This window comes from Populus trichocarpa, chromosome 14 (assembly GCF_000002775.5).
Source record: "Populus trichocarpa isolate Nisqually-1 chromosome 14, P.trichocarpa_v4.1, whole genome shotgun sequence".
Lineage (NCBI taxonomy): Eukaryota > Viridiplantae > Streptophyta > Magnoliopsida > Malpighiales > Salicaceae > Populus > Populus trichocarpa.
Window position 1 is genome coordinate 5,039,428 of NC_037298.2, and position 20,580 is coordinate 5,060,007.

The window sequence follows — 20,580 nt, forward strand, 5'->3', positions numbered from 1 at the left end:
CCTCATAAAAAACATAAATCTTAACAGTTAGATTGTGGATTTAGTAATTAATATTAAATTCTGTCCTTGTAGTTTTGTAATTTAATGCTAAGTTGCTAACTATACTCTTATATATTCTCGTACATATTCAAGAAGAAAAAAAAAACCCTAGATTAGTCAACCATTAGTGAGGTTGGATTCCTTCCTTTTGTTTATAATCGTTTAAAACCAAACCCTTCTCTTTCTTTCTTCTCTTCCATCCAAAAATCGAATCAACTTCGTCTAGAATTTGATTGCTTGTCGTTTTCATTGTGCGGCATTCCAAAATTACTGATTTGAAACCAAATCTTCAACAAAAATAATCATCCACATGCTTCATCTGTGGATGACAAATTCTAGGAATCTCAGCTAATTGTGAGAACTGCTGCGACAAACCTATGAAAGATGTCAGGGAAAGATTAAGAAAGCTAGCTATTTCAACGAAAAACTATTTACTAGAGCTAAAAAACGAAAAAAAGCCTGATTTTTTGTTCTTAGAGAGAAGGGCAAGGGCCAAGGTTGATCGGACTTGTGATAAAGATGATGTCTAATAAAAATGCCATTGATGGCCCTTTTTGCAGGTTGTGATTCAAGTGCCGCGATAATTTTTGGATGTTGTTTTTTTTTAAGTAAAAAATTAAAATCTAATAATTCTAAAACCTAGAAAAATTTATCTAAGGTTTTTTAAAAAAATTTATCAGTAAATTTTTTATATTTTATCAGGTTAAAAATTAATTATTTTAAAGGTCAAAAAATAATAAAAAAGGTTTTATATTTTCTAAGGTTAGCGGCTCTGGCGTTTTAGGACTGCCGGTGTGGTTTATTTAGAAGTATAAAATTACCAATTTAGGGTTAATGTTTTCTCCATGAAAAAACAGCTCGTGCATAAATAAATTAGCTACTTATTTATTTTAGTTCATTATTATTAAATATTTTTTGTACAGTTTATTTGCTATCATTATCTATGATTTAAATCAAATTATTATATTACTTGATTTTATTAAATCTAGTAAAAGCATTGATTTTTTTTAATACTTTATAAATACGAACATTGCATAGACATTTATGTTATATGTTCGAAAAAGAAATTGGTAGGCCCGTGGGTCACACGTCTAGTGATATATTCAAACAAGAGAGAGGCCCTTCCAAAATGATGCAGTACTAGTTGAGGTTGACAGCAGTGCATGACCCTTCACCGGACTATGAGCACTTCAGGTCTGGCCAATGAGAACATGGACTTTTTGCCTCATCATCAAAACGGGACAATCGGCCTTTACTTGATCTGCAGCCCAAATATTTCACGCCACGACCACGAACTAACTTTATCTTTTATTAACTACTTTACATTGCGTTTCAATTGTGTTTATAGTAAGATTTAAAAGCGTGTTTGTATTAAAAATTATTAAATTAAAAAAATATATAAATTATATTTTTATTATCTTACCTAACAATTTAAATTATTGGGTTGAGATGTTTATTTAACATAGTATTAAAGTCTTAATAACCAAGCGGTCACGAGTTCGAATCTTATAATCTTTATTTATTTGATAAAAATTAAACACAAGGTAATGTGGTTCTATACAAGTTTCAAACCCAAAGAACTTTCACTTGAGAGAATGTGTTAGAAAATAATATAAATCATATCTTAGGATCTTATCTAACCGCTTAAACTATTGAGTTGTGATGATTATTTGATAAAAATAAAAAAAAATATTTTAATATATTTTTAAACAAAAAATATTTTTAAAAAATATTATACACCATAATATCAAAGAGATTATACTTGTCAGCTTAATCTTCAGCTACATGAATGAGTCTTAAAATCATTATATTCTTTCTTAAAAAAATGGTAAAGATATCTTTACTACCAGTATATCAAGACTATGGGAAAAAAATTGATAAAGATATCTTTGTACCAGCATATATCAGACTAATTCCTTACCTTAATGGTTTTTTAATTATGTATTTAATATTATGGTAATTTTTGCTGTTATAGTTTTAGAAAATAAGGTTTTTTTTTAAAAAAATATTTTTAATTGTTATTTACTTTTTTTTTAATAAAAGTATTTATTAATTTAATTAAAATAATTATGAGATATATTTTTACGTGTAAAATAAATAAATAAAAAAGCATTCATAAATAAAAAGCAAGTTATATTAGCTTTTACAAAACTACAATTTAAAATGCAATTATTTAAAACACCCAATATAAAAAGTAAAAACTATTTAATCAAGTAAATAATTTTTTCTTCATAGTTGGATAAAAAAATAAAAACTATTTAACCAAGTAAATGATTATTTATGTGATTGAATTAAAAAAAAAATCTAATTTTTTTTTATTAATATGATCTGAATCAGTTTACATGTATCTCAATTAATTTTATAAATTTTAAAGTTAATAATTATATAAATCTCTTTCGTAGTCTTAAAAAAAAATTAAATTTATGATGATAAAAAAAAAATCTAAGTTAAACTACCTATCAGGTTCTATCAGGGTCTATACTTTATTTGATGACACCCCACTTCTCGACGATGTTTTTCTTTTCAAGGAGTATTATATGAGCACTCTTCAATTAACTATGAGCACATCTTTATAGATTGTTATGATACATGAAAAGAATATTTGATAATATTAATTCTTGAATTCAGTCCAATTGGATATTTATATTAAATATTTTATTATAAGATATTTATATAAAATATATTATAATTTAAATATTTTTTAAAATATTCATCTTAATAAAATTTATATAAATAAATCTTTCTAAAAATACAAAGAAAATCAGAGCTATCTCTCTGGAGTTCATCTTTATAATCAACACCAAACTAAATATAAAAAACACTATTAATCTTTCTTAGAGATTTTTTCCACCCTCATCCTAGCAACCACATGTATGGCATACCCTCCCCCCACCTTTAAATCTCAAGTACATCCAATCTTTAATTATGGCACACAATATTATTTCATAAGAACTTAAAATATAAAGAATTAAAAATAATTATAACCCTACAAGGTTTTTAGCTAGGCTAGCTAGCCAAAACAAATTCTAAACCTATTATATTTTCGTTGTCAAATTTTATACAAGTAAGATTAGGGTTCATGGCACACAAGATATATATCAATGCTATCCTACACAATGGGGAAAAAGATACAGGAAAAAACCCAAATAAGAGAGATAAGTGTAGTATATTCATTTGGCCATGCAGGGCAAATTAAAGTAGAATGTTCAACTGTATTTTGTGGACCATATAAACAGGACAATAAACTTGCGAATGTCCAGAAGAGAAGACACCAAAACGAGCCATTAATGCTTCCTGTCCATAGCAAATTAGTGCAGAATCTTGAGTGCCATTAGACATGCAAGCTGAAGATTTGTATGCTGCACAAACTATAACCTTTCACAATCATACAAAGCCAGGCCAACCTTTTGTTAATTTGTTTGCAAAGTGTCGCTCATTTGGCAGATTAAACTGTCTGTAGGACAATTCTTTACAACAAATTTAGGGCATTGTTTATTTCTTTACCAGGGAATATGCCATGATCATAATGTAAAAGGAACACTTGTGACAGCTGACTCTTTCATCAGAAACATCCAAACAGGCAGCAACACTTTCCAAAAGGCGGTGTGATTTTTACTACTTTATTGCATATGGTCATTAGGTAATTATGATTATAGTTCGAGCCTTAATTATTTTTCTTAAGCCTTTTATGACCGTTCATTGCTCTAAAAGCCAAAATGATAATATGCCACCTGTAGCTTGTGTGGTCATGGTAATGCTTGCCCTATTCTCTTTGTTTTTTTGTTCGTGCCTGCCAATATTACTCCATGTAAGGGCACGATTGCCATACTCACTAGCTCTTTCCTTCGTGCACTCTCCTGCTCCTTCGAAGAGAGCTTCAAATTGGGTGGAAGGCTACAGGTTCGGTATCCAGTTTTCAGGTGCCAAAATCTTCGAAAACATCCCGCGCTCTTCACCTCCTACTGCCCAGGCTGTAAGTTCTTACTGCTTTTAAGTGCTTTGATGCATGTCCATGCACCTTTTCTACATTTTCATTGTCTCGCATGCTTTGAAATCATGCTTGGGTAGTCTGGCTTATATAGAATTCCCAACTTACCCAGAGATTTTCACTTAATTAGGGGTATACTAGACAGTGGAGTTTTAGATTTTTAATGTGAATTTTCTATTTAATCATATATATATACATATGCGTTTATCAAAACGATTTGAATTAATTAAATCTAGTGCTTTTTACACAAAAGTAGCACTACAATACGAGTCAACAACGCAAAAAAAGGTACCATCTCCTGATGATGTGATCGTGTTTATAATTCATAATAAATATTGTGATAATAAGGTTGCTAGGAATAGGAACAGTCACGTTTAAATTCATTCCATTAACTTTTCAAAATGCTTTTTAATTAAAAATATATTAAAATAATTTTTAATTTTTTTTTTACTTTAGTATGTTAAAACCATCTAAAAATAATATTTAAGTAAAAAATAATAATAATTAAAAAGCAAATTGTAATGCAAAAATAAACATTCATTAAATTATATTTAATATATGACTATGTGTTTGCGTGTGTATAGGGAAAAGAGAAAAAAATAATTGCATTAATAAAGGATATGAAAAATATTAATTCATCACGCGCATGACATTAGCCCTGTTTGTTTTTGCGTTTTAAAAGTATTTTTGAAAAAAATTAATTTTTATTTTATTTTTTTTACTTTAAATTAATATTTTTTCAATGTTTTTAGATTATTTTAATGCGTTGATGTTAAAAATAATTTTAAAAAAATAAAAAAAATATTATTTTAATATATTTTTAAATAAAAAACACTTTAAAAAATAACCGCAACCACACTCTCAAACAAAAAATATAATTCAATTAGCGGTGATTATACATGGAATAAACTACATAGAAGTTTTTCCAGCCTCATCAAGCGGAATTTAATTTTATTGCTAATTTTCATAGAAATTAAATATATATATGCTCGGACTATAGACAAGTGATGTGTTAGAGACATTAATTTGTACTTGGGTTATACTTAATAAACATAATTAATTAGTATTTTTTAATTATATCCTTTAATAATTCAATTATTATTTTGTTCTCTTTTCCCTCTCTTAACTACACACACATGTACATAAGTAAATAAAAATATTTAAAAGGAAATTAATGACTAGGTTTTGCATTCTGAGCATGCATGCTAGCTCTCGAAAAGACGTGCGTATAATTCCTTCGCAATTCCTCCCATTTCTTTTGCTTGAAAATATTTTTTTATAAAAAGAATACTAGTATTTTCATAATAAAAATTCTTTAACTCTCCAATGAAAGCGTGTAAAATAAAAAAGAATCACTTCCTTCCATAATTTGAAGAAAGGAAATCACGTGCCCTGTCTGCAGGGGCGGAACCAGGGAGAGGCTAGCAACGGCCTGGCCCTGTAAAATATTTTAATTTTTTATATTTTAAGTGTTTAAATATAAGATAATATAATATATTTTTATTTTAAATAAATAAGTTTTGTAATAATAAATTATATCTTCAGTTCCTTTTATATAATTCCAACTCCGCCCCTGCCTGTCTGTCTAACCGTTCCTCCCAACGATATTACAAATTTCGCGCCACTTTCATTCCTTGACACGCAGGCAGTCTCTCCTTTTTCTCTATTGATTTAATTATGTCTCTAGTCTTCCAATTCAATTCCAAATTTCCTTTCCCTTCGTTCCAACTCTCCATTTATTTTAATTTCCACAAACAAGTTCAGAGATATATAATAACGTGTAAGTAATGGGTTTAAATTGAAAAAAAAATTAATTAAATATAAGAGAATGTTATATATATAAAGGCATGTTAAAGAAATAATCATGATATATTCTTGAATCAAATATATATATGTAATTTATAGACATAAGAAAAATGAATAAAACAAATTATATGAAATGTTAATTAGATCTCCTTTGAGTAAATAATTAAAATAATTTTTTGTTTGATTTCTTGATTTTTTTCTTTTATTGATTAGGAAATAATCAATAATATTTACCTTTATTATTTCTTTAACATGCCTCACTTATTTGATTTTTTTTATTGATTAGAAAACAATTAAAAATATTTATCTTAAGTCTTTGAACTTGTTAATAATTGTTACTATACATGTATCCTTTCTATCCATTTAAATCTGTGGGTTCTTGTTTTCAACTCACGGAAGTTATTCGAGAATACTCTCACAATTAAGAAAGAAAAAAAGAAATGTGCCTATGTTTAAGTGTTTTTTTTTTTTTATTATTATTATTACTGCTGCTACTGCTGAAAATTGCACTACTGTCTTATTTGTTATGGGTTGCTGGTGGTTTAATTTGCAGTGCATTGACTTTGTCTTGAAAGATGGTTGCATTTGGGAAGAAGTTGAGACAGAACCAAATTGAAGAATGGCAACGGTATGCATTTATGATTTGAAGAAGAAGATTTTGACTTACCCTGAAATTTATCATGCTGCTTATTAAGGTCACTATAATAGTATAACTGAGCTTACAATCTGAAAATTATTCTTCAGATACTATATCAATTATAAGTTGTTGAAGAAGAAAGTCAACAGATATTCACAGCAAATTCAAGTTGGAGCAGACAATCAACAAAATGTTCTCAAGGACTTCTCAATAATGCTTGATAATCAGGTTTTTCCTCTGATTTTATGTCTTAACATTGTATCTAGCGTTTCTCGCATAGGAATTTCAGTTAGAATTAGTTTATCCATGGATAATTGCTGATGATGACAGATTTTCATTTGCAAGTGCTATCAATCATTCCCTTAAGAATGTTTGAGGCTAAATTTCATTCTTTCTGCCTACTTTTTAACAATTTCAGATTGAGAAGATTGTCATGTTTATGCTGGAACAAAAAGGACTGCTAGCAAGCAGATTGTCAATTCTTGGAGAACAGCATGACGCTCTTGTGGAGCAGTCAGATGGATCTAAAATATCTGAACTACGAGAAGCTTACAGGGCAGTAGGGCAGGATCTCTTAAGGCTTCTGTTTTTTGTTGAGATCAATGCTATTGGTTTGCGAAAGATTCTGAAGAAATTTGATAAGCGCTTTGGCTATAGGTTCACTGATTACTATGTGAAAACCCGAGCAAACCATCCTTATTCTCAGCTGCGGCAGGTCTTCAAGCATGTGGTGAGATGCCCAAATGAAATCTAAAAGTCCATCAACAAGTCTTGAGTCGATTAATTCCTCTGGAAATTTGTTTTGCTTGCGACGTTAGTTACATCTTTGTGTTATTTTGGTGCTTGATATGGAATAGTTGAATGTGCAGGGTGTTGGGGCTGTTGTTGGAGCTATATCACGCAATCTTGCAGATCTTCAAGATCAAGAGGGAAACTACATATCGATATATGATCAGCCTGCATTATCCCACCCGGTTTTCTCTCATATCCATACTAAATGCAATAGTATTGCTCTCTTTTAATCTTTCTTGACACCATGTTTTATTTTCCTGGGGCTTTATGACCATACTTTGCGTCATGCCGCCACCCCTATTCATTGAATGGCATCTGATAATTTTTGATGTGGAGAGGCAAAAAGAATTATATCAATCAAGAGAAATTAGCTCAGCTCCAAACAATTCAGCACATCTAGCTTAAGATATAATGTAATTTATTTGACTTTGAAGATGATTAACAACTAATCAGAAGGTAACGGATTTGACATCGAATACATTTTTCATCTTCTCTTGGTTGCTGGCCATGACTTTCCTAGTTTCCCTTTATCACTGCAGCATTTCAGATGTCAATTAAGCAATAGAGTCTGTCTTGTTATTGATTCAGAATGTAATTTGCACATATTGAATTGGCATTTATGATAATTTTGCAGGATCCTGTCATTGATTCTATTAAAGCAGCGGTAAACAGGTTATCAAACTCAACAAATTTTCTAGAGTTTTTGGGAAAGCATGCGTTTATTTTTCAAGACGAGTCACCAACTCCATCTGAAGACCATCTTGCTGAGCAGAGATATCATTTCATGTCACTTCTCTTGAACTTGGTGAATACATTTCTATATATGGTGAACACATATATCATCGTCCCAACAGCAGATAACTACTCCCTACACCTTGGAGCAGCAGCAACTGTTTGTGGTGTCATTATTGGGTCGATGGCTGTTGCGCAGGTGTTCTCTTCAGTATATTTCAGTGCATGGTCAAATAGGTCATATCTGAGGCCACTTGTGTTTAGTAGCATCGTTCTTCTTGTGGGAAACACCTTATATGCACTGGCTTATGACCTTAATTCCATACCGGTCCTTCTGATCGGTCGACTTTTCTGTGGGTGAGTAATTTCGATCCTTGCATTGTTTAAGCAGTCAAGTGAACATTGGTCAAGTTTCTCTGTTGCGCTTAGCAATAAACATATTCAAACAGTTCAGGTATTGTAATGTAAAAGTTTTTATTTAAATTAAATTTTCTTTCTAACAACTTTTTTCTTTAGTGCCTTCTATATCTCACAATTTCTACATCAGAATGTGAAATATTACTGCAAGTTCCGCTTTTTAGCAGTTTTTTAGTGTTAGTGTAAAGGAAAGTCACACACTACTTGTTACATTCAAAATGATTCATTTATGTCGATCTATTAATTTAACCAATGAGGCGATGGGGTCATCATTTCAGGTTAGGTTCGGCAAGAGCTGTTAACAGACGTTACATCAGTGATTGTGTGCCGCTCAAATTGCGACTGAAAGCTTCAGCAGGCTTTGTCAGTGCAAGTGCACTAGGAATGGCATGCGGTCCAGCTCTTGCTTGCTTATTTCAAACCAATTTTAAGATATACAAACTTACATTAAACCAAGACACATTACCTGGCTGGGTAATGGCTCTTTCATGGCTTGTCTATCTGCTCTGGCTGTGGGTTTCTTTTAGAGAGCCTCCTCGGGAGAATAACAAGCTTTTTCCACAGGAATCTTACACTGGTTTGTCAACAAAATTCAATTTTCTATTTCATTACATATTTTTATGATTTAGTCCACCCTCTAATTTTAATTCCAGGGGTATATCTTATTTGTTTCATTGCTACTTGGGGACATTGCCACCTTTTTTTTTCATTGATCTGCACTTTGATCTACCAAGTGTTTATCTACTTTATTCAGTAAAACAATCCTTCTTGCGTTAGTTTGGTGCGTGTGTTTCGTTTGAAAAGGGCACTCTAGGCCCTAGTAGCTTACCAACATTTTCAATGTCTAAAATCTTATGCTCACTTCAGGAATGCAGCTAAGAACTTGATATTTTATACTGCAGGGCTCCCAGTACAAGATGCTGTAAAAATTGATTTTACCCAACCATTGCTTTTGAATTCAGAAGCTGAGCTTCAAGATAACAATGATGACCAAGAATTCGATGATGGTGAAGAAGATTCTGATGAGAACCATAAACCTGTCACTTCAATTGTGTCAGCATATCGATTACTTACACCATCTGTGAAGGTTCTATTTCTTTGTCTTATTTGAGTACTATTAACATAAGAGATCATAACGATGATTCTAACCTTTAGTAACGTTTATGGAGGAAATATAATCATAACAGTTAAGGTAGCATTATTGTTTTCTATTCTTTATTATCGAAAGTCTCAGATTTGTGTGAATCCTGCCATCACTTGCCAGGTTCAATTATTTATTTATTTTATGCTGAAATATGCAATGGAGATTTTAGTTGCTGAATCAAGTGTCGTCACCGGACATTACTTTATCTGGTCAACCACGAGTGTAGCATTTTTTCTTGCATTTCTGGGGCTAACAGTGCTTCCTGTGAATGTGATTGTTGGAAACTACATCAGCAACATGTTTGAAGAGAGGTAAACCCTTCAAAAGTGGAAAAAGTCCACTCTTTATGATCTTATGTTGTCTACTCTATCAGTATAAAGAAAAAAAGATAAAAGAAATATAAAAGAAATCGAGTTAGTTAAGACATTTTGCACGGATTCATATACTTCACTCTTTGCTGACAATCCTCTATATACCGTTCGCGTTGTATAGAATTAGAATAGAACTGATTCAATTAAAGATCCAAGAGCTGATTGTTTAATGATGTGAACTGGATTTGGCTCTGGTTTGCCTCTTTTTCTACTAAAAACTCAAAATATCATATGTGATGTACAGACGAGAACACGTGAATATAATAATTTCAAGTCATCCTGTCACAGGATAACGCACCATGCCTGTCGGTGATACATGATGCAAAATTTCCTGCAAAATTCATTCTATTTGCGCTAACATATCATTCATAATTTTGATAACCTGGTTGCAGGCAAGTTCTGCTGGCATCTGAAATTATGGTGTTGATAGGTATACTCCTAAGCTTCCAAGTACTGATCCCTTATACAGTGCCTCAATATGTCAGCGCAGCACTTATCACATTCGTATCCGCTGAAGTCCTTGAAGGTAATTGTAACTAGAATGGAAAAGACATCGGATGTTGTCTATACTTCTTGTTGGGAGGAAAGGATAGCTACCACTGCCCTTTTGGTTGACTGTTTTCTTTTCCTTCTGAAATGTTAATATTTCATATGCTTGACCTGTCCACTTTATATTTGGATAACACTTTCTTAAATTTGCTTCAAATGATTCAAGATCCCACTGTTTGGTGATATCCAGGTGTGAATTTATCACTTCTATCTCGGGTCATGTCATCGAGGCTTTCTCGTGGGACATATAATGGAGGGTTGCTTTCAACAGAAGCTGGGACCTTGGCTCGAGTAATCGCAGATGGAACAATAACTTTGTCTGGGTACCTGGGAGAGAATAGGCTCTTGAATGTCACCTTGGTTCCTTCACTCTTCATCTGTCTATCCTCCATTATTGCCACCTGCTTCACCTACAACTCTCTCTACTGATTATCTTCCACTCTCTCATGTGCACATGTAACACAACATAATAATTTGAACTTTCTTGACAATCAAATGCCAAATGCAGTTTGTTATAGTTTCTTAAGCCTCTGAGCATTCAATGCTTGGTGGAGGTATCCATATTATATTATGAACCAAGCTGCACAGAACTGTGATTTGTCAACATTTTACTTTTACAACTTGATTTCTTAAGATTTAAGCCGTTCATTTCCATCACAAACTGTCAATAACTTATGTTTCCAAATATGACAGAATATCCACCATTCATGCATTAGTTATGGATTTTAGAGTTGCCAACACTAGCTAGTTCTTTAGCAAGGATTATTTGTGTTATTCTGATGTTAGTACATATGAGGATGGTTACTACACATTGCCACAGCACATATACGTCGATAAAAAGCTCTCACAAAATTGAAAACATCAAGATGTGTTGTTAAGCCATTTGGCGTGATTTCCTTGGACTCGTCCAAGAGTTTATCAATGGGAAATACTCGGTTGGATGATGATGTGATCAGTGGTGCATCAGAGGTAGGTCCTTTGTTGGAATTCGTAAGAGCTCTACGATTTTAGTGGGAATGTGGGATCAGTGAATTGATTCTTAGTAATAGGAATCTGAAAAAAACGGTGATAACTTTTTGGGATTGAGAGAAGAGTTAAGGTTGAAAATTTCAGCCCCTACTCTTCACACTTCGGAAATTTCAGGGACAATGTATCAGAGTTTTGAATGCTAAATCTCTGCTTGAAATTTCAAACTCTGAGTTACTGTTGGCGGAGTGAAGCTAAGATCCTGGACGATCACTATCTTGAACAGGACAACATTTTCGAACCCCTGAGGAAGCTGCTAACAGATCTTCTCTAGGACATTCGTCATGCCGGAGAAAGTAACCATGGGAGGATGGTTTGTTCAGGTTGGTTTTGGCATTTTTATGATAAGACAATAGAAGTAAGGAAGGCAATAGCGTTTTATATCTTAGTTTTATACTAGTTTTTGAAGGGAAAAAAATTGTTTAGGTGATAAAAATTGTTATTAAACATAATTTAATGGATTAATTTTGAAACTTTTTAACTTGACTTCTTATTTAATATAAGATTAAGCTATTTAAAAATTATTCTAATATAATCTAATTAACTTGATGTATTCATAAATAACATGGAGGATCAGTAAAAAACATAAACAATGAAAGAAATAAATTAACACCCCAAGTTTTTTAGAAATATACTAGATAGTTGATTCGCACTACGTTACAAGTCACCTTTTAATATATTAACGAATTTATATCTAAGCAGTCTATTAATATAGATCAGAAACAAAATTTGCAGCATATAAAGATGCGTTCAGAAGGACAAACCAATGCAAAAGGGCTATGGATTTTTTGTACAAAGAGTAGAGGCAATTGTCAAGCAAAAGAGCAAAAGCCAGAGTGTCTAAAGATCAGCAATGATAGGCCAAACAAAGCCCATGAAGTTTGCTGTAAAAAAAGGGTGAAAATGCAGAGGGGATTGTTAATTTTTCTCTGCAAGTGTTTTGTTCAATCTTGTTGCAGACATCTTTAAGCAATGGATTAAAGGGTTCAAGGTCAGTGATCCTGCAACAAAGCAACGATGCAAATGTCATCTGGAAAAGAGAAAAAAAGATGCGCAGGTGTTTCTTATGAAGTTGTTGATTGAACCATATTTTAAGAAGGGCAGCAATGGCTTGCGAAAATTCCAAAGAGGAAAAAGCATATATTTACATGGTAAAAGCATATATTTACATAGATTGGCAGTTGCTTAAACAGTGCTGCTACAAATCCAAAAGCCCCCCATTTCCTAGAAACGATGTTCGAGTCCATTTCGCCGCATGTTGGATTAAAATGTGTTTATTTAGAGGTTGATGTTGAATTTTGTGAATAAAACCAACCAAAAAAAGCTTAAAAAAACAAAGAAAAACTAGTTTTTATAGTTAAGTTTTGTGCATAATTGAATTATACTCAACCTCAACCATAATCTCTAAAACAAACATTGATAAAAATAGAATAAATAATTGCAAGAGTTTTTTATTTTTTTCTCATCAAGAAATATTTTAATTGTGAAGTGGAAATTTGAGACATATATTTTTAAAAAATAAATAATTATATGTGCAAATAAATATAATTTTTTTTAATAATAATAAAAAAATAAATTGAAAAGCTAAAAAATAAATACAAATTAAAATATAAAATATCTTGTCACAGGGGCTGTTCAATTATTCTCATTTATTTATATCACATTATTTTTTTAACAACAGCAATAATTTATTTTATTGAAATAAAATAACATGTTAATATAATTCCTTTACTTTTTTATTAAGTTTTTTCATCCTCCTTTACTTAATAAAAATTAAAAAAAAAACAATTCGATCAAAAATCAAACAAATTTTGGATGCATTTAAATCATAATAAGAAATGTGTCCCTCAAATTAAAACCCTCAAAATCAAAATAAGAAATGTGTCCCTCAAATTAAAACCATTTTATCTTGTTAATGCATTCCCTTTTTATCAGACTTTTTTTCAAATATTGTTTTAGACAACATTAGATAATAAAAATAAATTTAAATTATTATTTTTTATATAATTCTGATGTGAATATATTAATAATATAAGAATAAAATATTACTTGTGTGTTGTTACAGGGAATTTTTTTAATAGTGTTATCAAACCTAGTCATGGCCGCTTGGTCAACTTGGAGAACCTATTTCGCAAGTTCTTGCCTAATACAAGTTTCAAATTAAAACTTTCTTTGAATTGATCTTATATGAATTGATCGATCAGATAAGTCCAAACATGACTTAGATGACCTATTCAAAACCTTGTTCGATCCTAGCAAAATGGAGGCAATGTTTTTTTAGTTTTTTAATTTTAATATTGAAATGATGATATTTTGTATTGACCCAGGTCACATCAAGTTAATTCATAAAATATATGACTTGAGTTATGAACTTGTTGTCTAATAACTTTATTATTTGAAATTTATTTTTTATTTAATTACAAAATAATAAAAATAAACATGCATAAGAAACTAATCAAATATTTTTTTAAAAAAAATCATATAGATCACACAAAAAAAGAGCTTGTTGATGTTAAAAAAAAATGCTATAATTTTATTCAAAAACAAAATCAAAATTACTTAGTAATGACCTTCTTAAATGAGCTAGGATCAAGAATTTAAATTACTTCAAGAAAATTACTTCGGTTTAATATATTAAACTCTCGATACAAGTTATGACACTAAAAAAATCATATAAAAAAAATCACAATAAATCATAAAATTCATTCTTTAATGAGCTAAATTTTAAAAGATGAAATTAGAAAATAAACACACACACGTATATCTTTTAAAGGCTTTGAGTAATAGTTATAAAACTCAAACTATAACCCAGTTCAAGGTCCAAGTCATAAGTTAAGTGAGTTAATTCAAAATGGTATTATTTCGAGATTAAAAAAAAAGTTCAAAATATATTATTTTGAAAAAAATATTTCAGCTCTCATTTAAATTTTGATTAAGTTCATCGGGTTTTGAATTGATCCATTAAATTAATCGAGTTTAACTAAATTAATTTTTACTCAATTCAACATAAAATCTAACCTGGACCAGATTCAAATAAATCATTCAGTTTAGACGTTGGATAGGCTTAATAACATTGCTTAGGATTTATTTGGTCATTGCCATGTTGTGCTATACTTTGAATGTTGTATTATATTTATGCTATATGTTACATGTCATGATGTGATGTAAGTGATTGAATTGTTTAGCAACAAACTATGGTATTATATTGTAAGTAAATTTATTTTAGTGACATGAGCTCACCTCATAAGAGGTATTATTTATTATTATTAATTATTTAATTTATTAGGATCAGTTATTAAATTTATATCAAATTATCATATACTTGACTAAAAAAAATCAAATTCCTTAAACTAAAAAATCAGTCTATTATCTAATATCTTATTCTTTAAACATCTTGAATTTTAAGATTTATTATTTTTAATATTTAAATACTTTCTTTAACTACTATCAAATTTAATTTTAATATCCATTTCCAGTTATAATGTAGCTTGTGTGTCCCTTCATTAACAACCAGGATAAGACTATAAAAAATAAAATTTTCATAAATCTTTTAATTTCAACATAAATAACCTGATTTTGACTAGATTAAAAAAAAAGAAAAAAGACTTGGTGATGCAGAAAAAAAGTAATTCATTGTTCATACTTAACTGTTACCAAGTACTTGTGCTTTGGAATCGTATCGTAATCGGAAAACTCATTTGTAATAGCCCGAGAAAACACCATGGCTAGGCCCATGATGCACTGTACTATATATATATATATATAAGCGTAAAATTTAACAAAAGATCCTTAAACGGTACGGTACTACTACTTCGATTTGTTGTCTGTTTAGAAAGAGAAAAAAGAAAACCCAAAACTGAAGCAAAAACAAAACAAGGACAGACATCCACCCAAAAAGAACGAAAACACGGTAAAAACATGTCAACAGCAGACATACCAGAAGGAACTGTAAGGAATATACTAGAACAAGACACACTCAAGTGGGTTTTTGTTGGAGGCAAAGGTGGTGTAGGCAAAACGACATGCAGTTCGATCCTTTCAATTCTCTTGGCTCAAGTCAGATCTTCTGTTTTAATCATATCTACTGATCCAGCTCATAATCTTAGTGATGTGTTTCAACAACGATTTACAAAGACTCCTACTTTGGTTAATGGGTTCAGCAATCTGTATGCTATGGTAAAGTTTGGATCTTTTTTGGTTTCGTTATTGGGGGTTTGAAAGGATTTTTCTTTTCTTTTTGGATTTGAAGATGAGTAGTTGATGAATTTAGTTTTTTTTTTTTAATTTTTGATGTTTGCTTTCTGAAGAGCTCAGAAATTGAGCTTTTGTTGCGTGAAATATCCGTGTAGAATTTGGTAAAGTTTTGTTCTCTGATTCTTTTATTTTTAAAGAAGCTGTCTTTGAAGAGGTTGGATTTTGAGTTTTTATTTTTTATTTTGTTAATTGAATTGGGAAGTTGTTATATTGGCTGTTCATGTTGTGTTTCAGTATCTAATCGTGGCATTGTTTGGGCAATGCTGCTTTTTGCAGGAGGTGGATCCTAATGTTGAAAACGACGATATTGGAGGAAACGAAGGAATGGATTCTTTGTTTTCCGAGCTTTCGAATGCAATTCCTGGGATTGATGAGGCCATGAGTTTCGCCGAGATGTTGAAGTAAGAACTATTTTTCCATCGTCTTGACTATTTTGCAATGTTGAGGTGCATTACTGGATCAGTAATCATTATGATCTTGTGGCTTAATGTTTGATTGACTTTCGGGGTGGGAATTTTATGCTTATTTTCTTTTTATTTATTGAGGATTGTTCTGGGGTTTCTTCAGAGTTTGCAAAACTGAAAAAACTTGAGATTTATGGTGTTATTAGTTTCAGGAATGTTCTTTTGTTTCAATTACAGGCACTGTTCAGGAGTTAACTTTAAGTGAATTTATTTGTCTGCAAGCTATAGTTGAGTTGAGTACTCATTCTAAAAAACTAGGCTTCCTGCATGTTATTCGAGTTCTGCTGCACATTTTCAGTTTGTTGGTGTTATTTATTTGTTTCTATCATTTGAATATTTGATCAGAAAGTTTTGAGCAAGTTCTTGAGATGATCTTTTACAAAATTCAGTTTCTATAGTTTTGTTTAAAATGTAAGTGAACACATTGCATTGTTGTATGCGGAGCATTTTTCTGCCTTACCTACACTGATATATTATTCCTGTCCTTGCCAAAGGGTTTGCTGGGTGACACAGGGTGATTACTCTCTCTGCAGCCTTTGCTTGACAAAGTAGTATCAACTTAATGTTTTCAATTATCAAGAATCTAATGCTTGCTGCTCAACTTATTTGTTTCGCAGGCTGGTACAAACAATGGGTTATTCCTGTATTGTATTTGATACAGCTCCAACTGGTCATACACTCCGGCTATTACAACTTCCTTCAACTTTGGAGAAGGGGCTTCAAAAGGTGATGTCTTTGAAAAGTAAATTTGGCGGCCTAATTAGTCAGGTATTTCTTTCGTTGTTATCAAGTATTAGCTTTTTAATTCAAGTGGGGGGTCACAATTTTTGTTTGTCTTTGACTATATGAAAGTGGAAACAGCTATTTACTAAAGTTTATTTGTCTCTTTTCTTGCCAAGTGATGCATATGTAATAAGTTATTTCGAACTGTTCAGATGCCTGGTTTAACTGCTTTCTTACATTCCTATTTTAGCATGTTCTAAGAATTGAAGTGTTGTGTTTCCTTTCCTTCCAACATCTGTTTCCCTTAGCTTAATGGCTAGGAGATAAAAATATGGTGCCCTGTAACGTGTCGTTTTCTATTTTGGAAAATTTTGATCTATGCAATTTATGTTGATCTTTTGTTGTTTGGGTTTCATAGTTGTTACTTATTTTACAGTTTTGTATCCACAGGGCATTGATTATTTTCAGTGCTCCTTTCCTGTCTGCCACCATAGCATGAAAGTATAATTGCTTCTGTGCCCTTCAGCTTTTATGTAATGTTTGAGTTGGGAGGTGGAATGAACATTCAATCTCCAATGTGCCAGTTCAATATTTGAGCCTTTGGCCTGTGCATGACTGCATGTTCATTTCTCGTTCGTTGCTGTCCTTTCATTCCCCTGGTTACTGTTCATACATTAGGCATGAATGGTGCGACCAAAAATATACTGAACCATCCATGATTGGTGGGCCAGCTATAGGAATGGCCTCAGATGGCAGTGGTAGGTTATACTCTTTCCTCTTCTCCCTTATTCTCTTCCTGGTATTTGAATGTTGAAGCTTTTGATTAAAGAGCTGAATCCAGAAATACTAGGTTTAGTTATCTGAGAAAGGAAGAAGAAGAAGAAGAAGAAGAAGAAAAGATATAATAGGATAGAAGAAGAAAAGATATAATAGGATTTACAGTTCCTCTTGCTTTAGAATTTGTGATTCTGTCAGCGGTCTTCTGTCACTATAGCTACTTGTCATTTGGAAGAAGTGTAGTGTGATGCTCTTTCCATTTTGACCATTGATGTCTGAGAATAAATTTTAGCCTCTGATTACAGGATTTCCCTTTCCCATGCAGTTGAGTGATATTAAGTTTCACACCTTTGTGTCATTAATTCTCTTGTCACTTTTAATTATTACAAATACAATGATGTACAATTGCTAAGTTTTGGAATTGTTTATGGCAGATGACTCGTCTATTTGGCCTTGATGACGAATTTGGCGAGGATGCAATCTTGGGAAGGCTTGAAAGCATGAAAGATGTGATTGAGAAAGTCAATAAGCAATTCAAAGACCCCGTAAGATCTTCCATCTGTGTGATTGTGTTTGTGTACATTTAATTGTTAATTATGCTATGTTTCAGTTGCCGAGTTTTTTTGTTTGATTGTATTATTTATACCTGATTTTATTTAGAGGATTGAAAGACTCCACTAACTCATTATTGCTTTAGGGCTCTGGTAGATATTTGATGAAGGTGTCTGAAGTAATGGTAATAAAAAATTATTGGGTTTAGGATGTTCTTGTCATTATTGTCATTCTCTCTCCTTGTTGTCTGGAATTATTGGCATATGGCAGTGTAGTGCTGTTAAATTGGATGGAAGACTAAGTGTCTGCTGTATCACATCATGGTTGCCTTGCATATAGTTAGAGGGTATAACTATCTTTAACATGGCCATCTAATTGAATAATTCTGGTCAGGGACGGAACTACAGCATGCTTTGGGGGGGCATGGCACCCCAAAAGTTTAAAATATTTTAATTTTGATCCTTAAATTTTCAAAATTTTCATAATAGTTATGCATTCAGCCCCTCCAAAAATAAAATAGTTGCTCTCCAACCTTGTAGTTTTTATGATCGTACCCCATTTAAAATTTTCTAGTTCCACCCCTGTTTCTGGTGTTTGGTTTTCTCTTGCTTTTAATGCTGATGACATAAGATACTGTAGATTTGCAAGTCTGGAAGCTATGACTTGCAAATACTCTTGATGGGCTGTATTCTCACTGAAAATTTTCACTATGTAGATGGTATTTTTGTTTTCCTGTTGAACATTCCAGTTTCTTTATCACTTTTGTATTTTTTTTTCATCCGACTTCATGCACTTGTGTTTCCTGCTTCCAGGACTTGACAACCTTTGTTTGTGTTTGCATTCCCGAGTTCCTCTCCCTTTATGAAACTGAGAGACTGGTTCAGGAGCTTGCCAAAGTTGAGATTGATACACATAATATTATCATTAATCAAGTGCTTTATGATGAAGAAGGTGTTATCAACGTCCCTTACCACATCATTATGCTTTTCATATTCTTTCTTAGATAAATACTAGTTAACCATTGTTGGTTGGTGTTTTTATTCTAGATGTCGAATCCAAATTACTCAAAGCAAGAATGCGGATGCAAAAGAAGTACCTAGATCAGTTCTATATGTTGTATGATGACTTCAACATTACAAAACTTCCATTGTTGCCACAAGAGGTAAACTACTTATGCCATAACCTTTAGGACTTGCCAATGAACTTCTTTTTTTCATAATTTGCAGAGCTTGCTTGGCAACTCCTTTTCTTTTTTTTCATGTTTTTAAAGCAAGCAAGTTAAACTGGCTTTAAAACAAGTTAGCTTATGTGTTCCTATATTTTTTTATTACCTTTTATATATTTTAGGATGAGCAAATATGCGAATTTTTCCCAAAAGTAATTTATTTTCCATGAAATCCAATTTGTTTTTGTTTTAGTTTTTGTACTCTGGAGATTGAGGAGTGAATTTTTTGTCTTTCGTTTGGCTTCTTGCCTCTGTGATAACTTTTTTAATATATTTTATAAGTTAATCATCCATTTGATTAGCTAGATCTGACTTAATAGGTCACTGGAGTTGAATCTCTAAAAGCTTTTTCAAGAAACTTCATATCACCATATCAACCTTCCACCAGCAGAGGTACTGTGGAAGATGTAGAACGAAGGATATCCACCCTAAAGCTGCAGTTGGAAGATACTGAAGCAGAACTAGACAGGCATCGCAAAGGAAAGCAAAAGGTTTAAACTCCGCATGGTCAGCCATTTTGTAAGAGTTATCAATTAGATTGCGTCCAGTCAGGTCATTTTGGGCTGATGGGAAGGAGAGTCAATGCTTTATTGAAGCTCTGTATGATGTTTTGGGCACATCAATGATTTATCAACTTATTTTTTTTTGTACCCTTACCTTACTACAGTGAGTGTAATTCAAGAAACCTGGCTAGTCGCATCTGCTGAGCTACTTGGGGATAAAATGATGGATGATAATGAAGAAAAGGAAAACGCAGACCAGTTTGGTAGAAATCTTAGGCGTCCCATTTCTTATGCACCAAAATAATCTGTAATTCAAAGTTTCAAGCTTGATGAAAGAAAACAACAAAAATGTAAATTTGGTTTCATACTTTTCCTGTTAGGCTGGTCATACAAAGGGGAGAGTTGAAGGTGGGTGGCTCCACTTCTTTCGATCTTATGTTTCAGAGATGAGATGCCAAATTTGTTGCTGTATACTTCGATGACCAAACTATCATTATAATTAGCACTAGGTGTCGTTTGTATTTCAAGTGAGCCTATTCAATATCCTCCTCGTTAGGTTTTTTCTTTCTTTCTTTTCTTAT

The 20,580-nt window shown here is 31.9% G+C and overlaps 2 protein-coding genes across 2 annotated transcripts; both read left to right on the top strand.

The window, feature by feature from the left end:
• Positions 1 to 3,820: 3,820 nt before the first annotated feature.
• LOC7496936 (SPX domain-containing membrane protein At4g22990) lies at positions 3,821 to 11,129 on the top strand. Its single transcript, XM_002320065.4, has 11 exons — positions 3,821 to 4,012; positions 6,387 to 6,461; positions 6,578 to 6,698; positions 6,889 to 7,200; positions 7,340 to 7,444; positions 7,897 to 8,351; positions 8,690 to 8,988; positions 9,314 to 9,498; positions 9,676 to 9,866; positions 10,319 to 10,452; positions 10,666 to 11,129. The coding sequence occupies exons 2-11, from the start codon at positions 6,409 to 6,411 to the stop codon at positions 10,902 to 10,904; spliced, it is 2,094 nt and encodes a 697-aa protein (XP_002320101.1). The 5' UTR covers positions 3,821 to 4,012; positions 6,387 to 6,408; the 3' UTR covers positions 10,905 to 11,129.
• A 4,146-nt stretch (positions 11,130 to 15,275) lies between these two features.
• Positions 15,276 to 20,526, top strand: LOC7496937 (ATPase GET3A). Its single transcript, XM_024585781.2, has 7 exons — positions 15,276 to 15,677; positions 16,032 to 16,156; positions 16,837 to 16,987; positions 18,154 to 18,264; positions 19,084 to 19,222; positions 19,318 to 19,433; positions 19,817 to 20,526. The coding sequence occupies exons 1-7, from the start codon at positions 15,420 to 15,422 to the stop codon at positions 19,991 to 19,993; spliced, it is 1,077 nt and encodes a 358-aa protein (XP_024441549.1). The 5' UTR covers positions 15,276 to 15,419; the 3' UTR covers positions 19,994 to 20,526.
• Positions 20,527 to 20,580: the final 54 nt, after the last annotated feature.

Coding starts and splice junctions, on each gene's coding strand:
- LOC7496937 (XM_024585781.2), top strand. CDS start 15,420: ATGTCAACAGCAGACATACCAGAAGGAACTGTAAGGAATATACTAGAA. Junction 16,157..16,836: donor AGTTTCGCCGAGATGTTGAA/GTAAGAACTATT, acceptor TTTGTTTCGCAG/GCTGGTACAAACAATGGGTT. Junction 18,265..19,083: donor ATAAGCAATTCAAAGACCCC/GTAAGATCTTCC, acceptor TCCTGCTTCCAG/GACTTGACAACCTTTGTTTG.
- LOC7496936 (XM_002320065.4), top strand. CDS start 6,409: ATGGTTGCATTTGGGAAGAAGTTGAGACAGAACCAAATTGAAGAATGG. Junction 6,462..6,577: donor CAAATTGAAGAATGGCAACG/GTATGCATTTAT, acceptor ATTATTCTTCAG/ATACTATATCAATTATAAGT. Junction 10,453..10,665: donor ATCCGCTGAAGTCCTTGAAG/GTAATTGTAACT, acceptor GGTGATATCCAG/GTGTGAATTTATCACTTCTA.